Below are 11825 nucleotides of genomic sequence, written 5' to 3'. Positions count from 1 at the left end.
TCTAGCGACTGAATAGTAGTAATAACTGCACGCATCGGGGTGGGGGAGACATCACACAGTGAAGAATTTACCAGAGCGTTTAGTGTATTTTTATAGCATTTTTAATGCGAAAGAAAATCCCCCCCCCCCCACCAAAGGTGTGTGACTTGGTATGGTCGTGCGCGTGTGATAAATAAATAAATAAAAGGTATGCTATAGTGCTAGCATCTAGCAACTGTATATATTAGCAACTGCACGCATCGGGGTGGGGGGGACATGACACAGTGAAGAATTTACGTCAGCGTTTAGTATATTTTTAGCATTTTTAAAGCTGTATTTTTTATAGCATTTCTAACGCGAAAGAAAATGTCCCCCTCACTCCCACCGAAGGCGTGCGACTTGGCATGGGCCGTTCCCCCCCACCAAAGGGGCGTGAGTTGGTATGGCCGGGCACGCGTCATAAATAAATAATAGTGGAACGCACAAAAATCGCACTAAATCGCTAATTTAACTAATTTAAAGTTGACGGACGTAAAAAAGGAATATTGCTTGCTGACCGTGGGGCTTACGGCGTGGTACCTGGATATTTTTTTATATGTAAACACCACCGTTGGAGAGCCAAGCGTGCGACCACACACAAATCCACAAACTCACATTTCTGACTTTTATATATATATAGATAGAAGAGAAGAAGATAGATGAAATGACGTCAACAATAACTTTTAGAAAAGCATGTATAATTTTCAGTGGTAAACACACAATACAGTACTGTACACACCAAACTGTAATTTGATATATGTATATGTAATAATCCTTCTTGAGACGGCTTCGGAATCAGTCATTTTTATTTCCACTCCACAATACACTTTACTCACTCACTCTCCGTTGCTGGCAGACAACGGAGAGAGGACAGACTTCGCACTAAGTCCCCACCGCGCACGTGGCACTCAAAGCCCCCGTCCGCGCGCGACCCTGCTCTTGTCAGTTTCCCAGTCTGCTCTCGATCGTTCCCTCTCACTCTCTCTTAATCCCTTCGTCACGTGGTCCCCCCAGCCAATCGTTCATGGACAGCTTCGACCATCTCGATGGTTCCCTGTCAATCCCGGGACCACGCCTCTCATCCGGCTCCCCATTAGCTGGGGCCCCGAATGGCTAGGCCAATCACTCCTGATGACATGCCGTGATCACGCCTGGGCCATGCTCCCTATCTCAACCCTTATTGGCTACAAGCAGGACCGGCAAGCCAATCCCCACGTGAACCCTCTATGGCTGTTATTACATATACATAACCAAACAAACCATTTTGGAGTATAAGAAAACACATCAGGAGATATCTTTAGAGCACAAAATGTTTTTTTTTTCATACGTTTAATACGTCGACCAATCCCTTTGAATAATTCACAAAGATTGCTTTCCCTTATAATTTAAGAGTTGGGAGGTTCAAATTGAATGCATAAAATAGCGAACAACATCCAGTGAAAACCTGTGAAAAGAGGAAAACGAGTATAAATCTTGGAAATCTGACATACAATATTGTGAATATGGAACTATATATTCCGTTTTTCTGTATTTTAATAATTGATGAATAGGTTAAGGTATAATAAAATAGTAAAATGCTGAATTATATTATAGATTAGTTTATAAAATTAGAAGCATCCCAGCATGTGTCTGGGTTAGTAAATTGCGCACTGCTTTGTAAGATATCAATGACGTCCTGTGGAAAGACTGACCTCTTACCACAGGAACATTGAATTTCCACCATTTTCTCAGCACTGCCAAAAGTAAATAAGCATGCTGAAAATTATATTCGAGTGTGCAGATATACTATATTTTAAATGAAATGTGATATTGCCATGTGCGATATTGCCAATTTTAGTATCTGATGGTTTCAAGTTCAAATCGTATTTGGCTTAACCCATTTCCCCCCACTGGGTTGTCTATTGTATATATTAGGTTTTGAAAATTTTGAATAAAAATTACATAGAAATGGATATTGTGTAATAATCAGAAATTATACAAATGTATGTAATTTTGCAAAGTATGCATTTATGCTATTTAGTTATGTGTAGTTTTGGGATGTTATACAAGTGTATGTGCTTATGCTAACGTATGCAATTATGATAATTAGACTTAGCTTCGTTGTCTAGGATTATATTCACATTCGTGATAATCAAAATGATTGTCGCTTTAACTTTTATTGATTATGTTTGTGTGTGTTTATGTTAGGTCTCAAAATTCAGATCTCTCCTCAGGATACAGTTCTTATAATTAAGATTATTATGCATGAACTTAGGAAGGCACCACACAGACTATTCTGTGTTCAACAATTTTAATATCTAAAAAAAACATAACACTCTAATATGCGAACTCTTATGCTAGGAAAGTCAACATAGTATTCCTGAAGATGTCCTCCTCATTGATCCGTACATTTAACCATCAATGGTTACGTTTGTTAAACTGAGCACAAAACCATCGGCTAATCCCTCAGAGTCGAGCGAGTATACATGGCGATAGGAAAATTCCTTTAAAAACATTTAATATGACAATATTCATACGAACAGTGATAAAGAAACATGTACCCAAAGTAAAATAGACCTCAATTAGTTAAATTGTAAGATTATGCAATAAAAAAAACGAATTACTAAAATACTTCTAAACGACAGTATTCATGTAACTCTACGAGCAGCAATGCTTTTCACGATCAGCTAATATTTAATATTTAACGCACCACCTTGGAATGGTAACCCTTTTCGAAACACAAAGATAACCGATATGCGTCTTATATGTGTGTGTCTTCTTTGCCACTTGCTGAATTAGCGGCTTACGCGGTACAGCGTTCCTTGTACTGAAAATACCTCAGGTTCCCAGCAGAGCCGCTGGGACAGCGTGTGTGTGTATTGAACACACGGCGCTCTTGCCTGTGCCGACACTCTTCCTTTTTGCTGCACTGGTTCAGGCTCTTTCCACTGCTCCATGATCTCTCCCTTACGTGCAGCTGCCAGCTTCGCGCAGGCACCTGGTGGTGCCTCTCCCACCCTTCCTTCAAGCCAGCTCTCTGTGCGATGCTCGCTTGGTTGATGCTTGGCGCTTTTGCCCTTTCTCCAGGTTGATTGCTTGTCGTTGCTCGTCACTCTTTCTCTATCTTTCTCTCTTGCTGCAGCTGCTGGTGGGAGCTGGCACTCAATGTAGAATAAAACTTTTAGCGATACTTTGTCTATCAGCGCCGAACTCACACTCGGTGACACATCGCTACTCTGCAAGCCTCGCCATCCATGGTCGATTGCGGGCCCCACCCCCGGAGCTTTCCGCAGCAAGACTCAAGTTCCGTTGATCCTTGTAGACTCGACCTTTGCTGGTGTACAGCGCCGTTTTTCTACTTTCGTGCTCTCCGCCCTTCTTCCAAGAGGGCTCCTGCTGTGAGCTGCTCGTCGCAGCTCCTCGCTTACTCTCAGAACTCATACGTTGCATTCGCACACCTCTTAGCTTCTTACAACTCTTATAGCTTCGTACAATACCACTTATCGCTATCCTTGACTCTGAAAGCGACTGAAAACATCAGGATAAATGTAGAATTAAACTTTCAGCGATACTCTGTCGGTCATCGCTGAACTCAGCACCGAGCAACACATCGCCCCTCTCCTCTGCAAGACTCGACATCCATGGTTGATTTCGAGGACCATCCCCGGAGCCATTGTAAGACTGAAGTGCGTTGTGTGTGTTCGTCGTTATATTTTAAAATTCTCCCCCCTCTGCACGTCTCTCGTGAAAAAAAACAGAATCCCTCTGTCTCGTTCTCCTCCCGTGGCCGCAGCCACCTGGTTGCCCCCCCCCCCCCTTTTGACCTTTGACTGGCTGCTTTCCATCACCATGTTTATGTTTATTGGTTTGTATCCCCCCCCCCTCTATCTCAAGGGGAGGCATCCTCCCTTCATACGTATTTTATTGCTACCATGTGTTGTCAAATTGCTGGAAAACAAAGGCGGTTTGGAGGCTCTGGTCCTATGGAATACATATTATCTTGGTCGTGTGTGATTGACCTATTTCGCCTTGTATCTCTTTTGAATTACCCTAGGTTTTGACTTAAGCTTTCGTGACCGGCGGAATTCATATTCTTTGGTTCTTTCGGTAAGGTCACATAGATAGAAAGATACAATAAAAAACAATATATGAGGTGAATAAGAGCAAATAAGTTATAATAAAAGCCACTAAGGTAGACTGCAGTCTATAATGTCGATTTATTATTGTCGCTAAGTTTCGAACTTTTACTGTTATCAAAAAAGCCACCAGTTGCAATGTTCCCCGTCCCTGCTGTTTGTCAGTGTTTTATGGCGGCCTTTGCCCCCCCCCCCTTGCACCGGGGTTTTTATTACATTTTATGGCTTATCTACAGCTGCCTTCTTGTGTGGCTTGTGAGAGGCAGCGGGTTGAGGGGTGGGGGTGACCCCCTTCCATGCCCCCGCACCTACATCCAGATCAAACTTAAAAAAAAATAGGCAGAATCATTCTTAATATACATTTTTGGAAAAATGCCTATAGATACAACATGTCCCATGGAAATAATGGTCGCTACCATGTTTATGTATAATTTCCATCACTTCCTTTGGACTGCTGTTGGAGATTAGAAGTGCCCAAATTGGGTGAGTATACGGACACTGACTTTATCAAAGCTTCCTCCAGCAGATGGTGGGAGGTAATCCATGCAGCTTCCCAGGAGAATTGCTCTGGTAATAGCCCAGCGTTGGCATGTTGTTGTTTGTTGCCTTTGCATTACAAACACTAAATAACCTGCGAGTCAACTGAATTTGGAAAACCCAAGGCGCCTCTGTCCCCCAGCCTTGAGCTGCTACTTTTTATCTGCGATGGGAAAACGTGTTACAACCTTCAGTTGAACCACACAGTGTTTTATCCTCTGGAGACACTTTCCACGCGAGTGTGAAATATCCAAGCAGGCTGAGAGCCACCATGTGAGACGAATGCCATCCCATTGGTCATTTAATCAAGAAGACACTTCGGATGTTGATATTCACTTTATGTATGGAAGTACCACACTCCAAACAATTCACTTTGGGATACTTAGGCAATTAACAAATTAACGTTCTACATTTAAATTCAAATTTATTGTCAAGGATAACCCGAGGTAATTAAGCAGTTAATTTTGAAAGTAAAAATATTTTCTGGGGTTTTTACACGATCATCTGGGTGACAGTTTTATTGGTGATGTTTCATTCTGCAGTGGTGAATGAAAGTGTAAATCAGAGGACCAATCACGTTTAATCAAGTACCACTACCATTAAACTTAATTGCAAAGTTTTTTTTGTGTTGTTGAACATCTGGTTAGTGAAATAAGTAATGTGCGTACATACCCATGTTGTTGAAAGCCTATGATGCATGTCTTGGTATACTCGGGGGTATATGCAGATATGAAACCATATAAGCAAAGCAATTTGTTTCTTAGACAACATATGTTAATTATTTCTGAGTTACAAGATATGGGCATATGCTGTAACAAATGGCACGCACCTCTAACAATCTAAGTGAAAAAATACGAATTAAACTGTCTTTGCACATATGGTTGCTGTCTTTGCAACAAAAATATATCCGTGGTCTTTCATGTCAAGAGAAAAATTGGTTTCAGTTAAATATTTAAACATTGGAAATACCAAAGCAAAACGTGAATGTTTAATTTCCATCTCACGCTTAAAATCAAACACAGGATAGCAGGTACAGTAAACAAACAAACAGCTGCCTTGTGTATGTTTATAAAGTGCCCAGTGCATGTTAGTATGCATTACGCACTGGCGTATGCGTCTGTGTCATGCGTGCATGTCCGTCAGCATTTACATGTGAATGCGTATACCTTTTTCGGTTGGGATGGTAAACATATAATGCAAAATTAACTTGGCTGTATGTGTGCGTCTCGGTGGAGGTTGGTGTGTGTGTGTAAAGTGTACAGCTGTATGTGTACAGATCCGCAGTAGATCGTGTGGAGCCCAGGGCAGAGTGCCCATCCTTGCCTCCTCCCCCACCGCATGCGCGACCGACACTGCCTTACCAAGCCACCAGCCGTCACTTGCTTGCTTCATTTCCAATAACTCTGCTGCTACACATTCGGGTAGCCCACCCCCGCCCTCAACTCCCCGCCTCGGGCAGCTGCCCTACCCATCCTTACTGCGTGTCTGTATTGTACAAACACCTGCACATGGATACCCAGTTGATTACTGCTCATATGTATGTGGCCCTGAAAAAAACGCCAAACTCAGTGCTTCTTTTTGTATGCTGAACTTTTTTCGCACCGTACGTAACCGACCGTGCTCATCGGGGGTGCGGGATGTGACGGAACGTTCAATGCTTTTCGTGATTTCGGCAAGAGGTCAAACCTGCCTGCACAAAATAACCCAAACGAAAGTAAATACGGTGGTCAACTGGTCATTTTTATATTCTTTGGGTCTTTCGGTAGATATACATTTTTATGAGAATGTATGCCTTCAGCGATGTCATGTCAAATCGTAAATTAAAAACAGAACCAACACCCTGTGTTGCTAGTATTCTGGAGGTGAGGTTACCCCACATGATCAAAGGTTTCAGTGCTCATGCTGTTGTAAAAAAAATGTTTCACAATAAATCCATTGTGTCGTGTTACAACAGACCCACCAATTATTGCCATGCTCACTGTTACGATCGCGATTGTCATTACGATAATTTTTACAGCAGATCGTACGTCGAATATTCCACAAAGCCACGAGTGTGAATGTCAGAAGATTACATTGTAATGGTGGCTTACGAGAGGTAAAGGGAGCGAACATGGAGAACTGGGTTAAAACTTAAAGTTTACAAGATTATATTGACCATTATGAAGTGTGTTAACATAAGTGAAGTACTGTATGTTGGTTTTAATATGCACTTTCAAATGAACGCTGTCATAGAATGAGAGTGGCCACTGATATAAAAGCAAATACAGCATTCGGCAGCACGAGCACTCAGATTGGATAACTTAAGAATGCATTACGTTTGCGCATTGTAAAAACGAATATTAAGCTCGTAAAAACACAGTACATCACTTTTAAATGCATAGGGGTTGAGCTGTGCCAGATGCACACCGTGCAAACAAAAGCTCTTCTTGCATGATATCCAATGTTTCCTGGAATGGGAACAGAGTGTGAGGACTCGTTTAAAAAGGCTTTTCCATGGTGAGCTTGAACATAATTTCAGCAGCAACAGTCTTCTTATGGGAACATCAGCAACAGCAAGCAACTACACTATTGCAATGAGTAACACAGTGGATATTCCAAGATAAGCGGTGAGGTAACCTGGTGACTCAGGGATTACTACTCAAGTCCGAGCACTGAGCTCGTCGAGCTGAGATCCAGGTTTTAATCCAGGCAGTGACCCATGATGAAATCGGGTTCTGTAGCATCGTGCTTTTATGGTCACATCCCTGTAACTAATGGCTGTGCAAAACACCATCATGTTAATTTTATTGTTTCATTTCATTTGGAATTTCGCAGCCCAGATGACTGAAAATGTATTTATAATACGAGTGTAAAGACAGTGCGTGGACGAGGATCACTTTTGCAAGGCACGTATGGTCATCGAAGTGCTATTACCTAAAACATGTATCTACTATATATTATACTATCTATATATATAAAGGGAAATTTGTGAATATGTGTGTCTTTTCAAAATATTTAGCATACTTCCCGACATGCAACAAACTTGAAATTTGGCATGTGGGTACTTTCCAGACTGTACACCATGCGAAAATTATAAAAATAGACATCTCTGTCATGTCACTCGCATGCGGAAGCGTTACGCAGTGTGTGCTGATGACACGCATTCCGCCCCCAACCCTCCGCGAGTAAAGTGCCATACAAATGTGTTGCAGGTCTAAGGCGTTCTTCGCGCAGCATTGCTTTATTATTTTAGTCGTTTACTTCCGTATGCACCCTGAAAGTTGTGTGTGTCTGCAGCAAACGCGTGTATGTGTACATATGGACGCGCGTGTGTGTGGGGGGAGCGGTAGTGTAGTGGTTAGCGCGCTGCGCTACGAACCCGGCGACCTGAGTTCGATTCCCCCTCACGGCCACCACCGGTGATGATTATTTGAACCAGTCCTGGGCCCTCCCCTAGGTCGACTCAGCCTAAAACGAGTAACTGGTGTGGTGTGTGAACATTGCCACTGGGAGGACAAAGGCGGCCGGGCGTGGTGAATCCAAGTCCCGGGCGAAGCCGGGTAGTAAAGCTAGTCACGTATATAATCTACTGTGCAGGATATGGAAACCGCTATGGTATTATTATACAATACATATAATGATCAAGTTACATTGGTAACAGCAGTATTTTACTGTAATATATATATTCATATATATGTTATACAAAAGACACGAAGGTTAATGACCTGTATATAAAATGCAATTACTGTATAAGATGTGTTGCCTATAATCTATCAAGAATATGGAGATGTATTACTTGTATCTATTATTTCAAAGGTATTTGCATGAGTAGGTCATTTAAGCTTGAGCTATTTTGATATGTTTTTTATGATTCAAAACGATGTCATTTTAAATGTTATTTAATATTTATTGACTCAGTTTTTTTACATTAAATACATGTCCTTCTGGTACATTGCAGGAATTTAATTTGAAGGATCAGTTGCAAACATATTTTATGCAAGTGGTTTTCATATTTCATGACAATGTGAAAACAGCACGCATTGCTCATGCAAACACAAGATAGGTAATGTTAGTACTAAAAGCTTTAAACAAGCAAAGACAAGTATTGTTCCATGAATTCCGGAGTCTTAATAGGAAATATATGTGGATTTGTATTTCTGTTGAAACTCACATCAGCACATTACATCACTACACCACTTTTAATAACCCCAGTCTTTATTTTAACCACTATCATCTTATGTACAATTTTATAATTATTGTAAAGCACCTTGGACTAAGGCGTTAGATAAATCAATAGAAGATGATCGTTGCGTTATTAAAACTATTTTATTTGATCAGGTAAAGTCCACTGAGCTTTATAGCTGTGTTTCAGAAGCGACCTGGCCACAAATGATAGATAATCGAAGTGGCTTACCGTGTGGAAAATTAGAGTAGCCAAATACTTTAAGCGCACGTTTCTAGACGTGGAGGGGAAAACCGGGGGACCCGGAGAAAACCCCACGCGACCACGGGGAGAACATGCAAACTCCAAGTATACAGGCGTCAGGGTTGGGATCGAACCCACAACCTCATGTATACTAGGCGAGGTAGTCAATATCTCACCACAGTGTCGATATGATCCTCCAGCTGCACCTTACTATTGGTATAAAGGCTCTGTGAAGGGGAACTGTGGCATTGTGTTTGTGATGTAAATACAATGCAGGTGTGGCCAGCAGAACTTTAGAGCATGGGAGACATTTCATGAGTGACCAGAGACCTCATTAAATTGGACAGTACAAAGTACCACCCTGAGACACTGTGAAACATTTTGAAGCCAGGAATTTCCTCAGGCATCTCCTAACGTTACTGCTGTGGAACAGTGAATGTCACCGATAGCTCTGCTCTGGTACCATAGGACAATGTCTTTTCAGGAATTTTTTTCAAGGATGGTTTTGAGCTCAAAGATTACTGCACATAGAGGCGAACTGTCCAAGAGCTCAAGCTTACCCATGTGTTCTTAACATGTCTTGATGTAAAACTCAAACAGTTATAACTGACAGTTGTAGATGCCCACTGTATTGTAAATGTTCACTACTTCAACCATTCATTGTTGGTCTTTTGAGTCGCAAAGTTAATGCCGGATTTTGATTATCTTGAATATCAAGTTTCTGCTGGAGTCGAGTTTGATTGATGTAGGTGGTTTAGGGCCACTTAAATACAAGGTTAAGGGCATCTCAGAGGCGTCCTAGTGCTATTTTAATATGAATACATTATAGGGCAATGCAAGAGCAGTTATACAGTTATTCTGCCAAAAGTACAAATGGATTAAACAGATGCAAGATGTTTCTCTTTGTGGCGAGTCATTTTAGTTGTTGGCATCGTTTATTGGTTTATAACAATAACATAACACAATATAGCACATTACCCATATTCTATGCTATACTTGCGTATGAGGGCAGCAATATGTTCAGGCGCTAAACGACAGTGTCAAAGACTGATATCCACCACGAGAGGGCTTCAGGAGAATTCGTGTTGTTTTGCTATTCCTCCTCACATGCAGTAAGGAATATTTGCCACCCCACTCGAATCATACATGTTTTTTTTCTTTCCAGAAAGAGCATTCGCTACATTTAGACAAATTATTATAATTAATCAATGAACCATGGCAAGGTTAATTGTATAAGACTCACAACAAGAATTTTTTTTTTAATACTATTCTACTTCTTCCGTATAGATCCATAGTAGCAGATTAAATATGTAACTTTAGATTTCTTATCCACTCAATTGTCTGCTCAGACGCAGAGTGGATCTCGTCCGTTCCTCCTTCAAAGGAGCAGCTGTTTACGATGTGGTCGATGGTTTGGGATTGGTGGCCACATTCGCAGGCCGCAGAATCTTAGATGTGCCATTTGTGCATCAGGTGGCCGCATCGGCCATGCCCAGTTCTGATTCGGTTGATGGTCGACCATTGGCGACGTGAAAGGTTGAAGCCGGGAGGTTCGATGGTAGGGTCCTGCATGAGATGTTTATTTTCGACGTCGGCCGTAGTTCAGACTTGCTTCCATCTCTCGCCTTCATTGTTATTTGTGGCGTAGAGTGAGGACGCTGCTGTAATCCAGAAGCGGTGGCGTGATTTTAGGCGAATAGGCGATACTGGATTTACGTCCCGATGTATCGGAAGGTGCGGGATAAATATTGAATGGCATTGGTATACCGTGTATTATATGTCTTAATCAATCAATTGCAAGTATGGTTATATTTACTTTATATATATTTTTTACATTATTCATCTTTATAACGTAGGAGTGTGTTCCTTCGACACGTACATCAAAGTCCATGTAATGTATGCAACTTGCATTGCCTGCATTTAGTTTCACATGGAGCAAATGTTTGCTTGTTTCTTGCGGAGCTCTCACCTCAGATGTGCTGCAGCTCGGCTCTGATTTAGGACTCACCTCTGATGAATGCCTAACGATAACTAATTAGCTTGTGTGTTACATTTATTTAATAATTTACTCTGCAGAGTAGTTTTAAATGTGTTTTCTTAACAGTGCATAATTTCTCAAATATGTATTTAGTGTTATCATCGCTATCCATTTCTTGATAGCCTTTGTGCTATGAGAATGGCGAGAAAACCAAATGTACCACCATAATGATCTTTGGCATCTTTTAAGGAAAGGCCGATTCAACTACTCACATTGCTCCACCATCGAATTTGTTTTCTTCCCATTTCCACTTCCATCTTCCCTTGTCCGTGTCATATTTGTCATATTTGCAGTTGACCCTCTTAGTACATGTGTAGTGCTGAACTTTACGCGGACAACTTATTTTCTGTCGTCACTTTATTTGTCCAACAGCACATTTCACCGCCATCCTTTAAACGCATTCTCCGCTCGCTCGCCGCGCCACACCGGCATCGCTCGCTCCGTTCCACCCTCTCTCTCCGTCTATCCCGACTCCCTTCTCTGCTTCCCCGTCCCACTCCAGCTGTCGCTCTTTCTCGGCTTCCCCGTCTCACTCCGACTATATCTCCCGTTCAGCTTCTCCGTCTCTACTGCTACCCTATACGTCTTCTTCCACTCCACTGCTACTCTATGCTTCTTCTACTCCACTGCTACCCTATACTTCTTCTACTCTGCTACTCTACACTTCTTCTCCACCACTGCTACTCTTCACTTCTTCTCCACCACTGCTACT

General features: G+C 41.7%; 1 protein-coding gene across 1 annotated transcript in view; it reads left to right on the top strand.

Annotated features, from left to right (window-relative positions):
* Positions 1 to 3555: 3555 nt before the first annotated feature.
* The window catches only part of LOC144734254 (inactive dipeptidyl peptidase 10-like), a gene marked incomplete at its 5' end in the record, with an annotated part of 402709 nt that continues 394439 nt past the window's right edge, over positions 3556 to 11825 (top strand). The window contains one exon of the mRNA XM_078616418.1: positions 3556 to 3672. Coding sequence (XP_078472544.1) covers positions 3556 to 3672 — 117 coding nt within the window. The remainder of the gene's footprint in view (positions 3673 to 11825) is intronic.

Source organism: Lampetra planeri, chromosome 1 (genome assembly GCF_965212315.1).
Source record: "Lampetra planeri chromosome 1, kcLamPlan1.2.h2, whole genome shotgun sequence".
Lineage (NCBI taxonomy): Eukaryota > Metazoa > Chordata > Hyperoartia > Petromyzontiformes > Petromyzontidae > Lampetra > Lampetra planeri.
The sequence above is the reverse complement of the archived record's forward strand: the minus strand, read 5'-3'. Positions and strand labels throughout refer to the sequence as shown.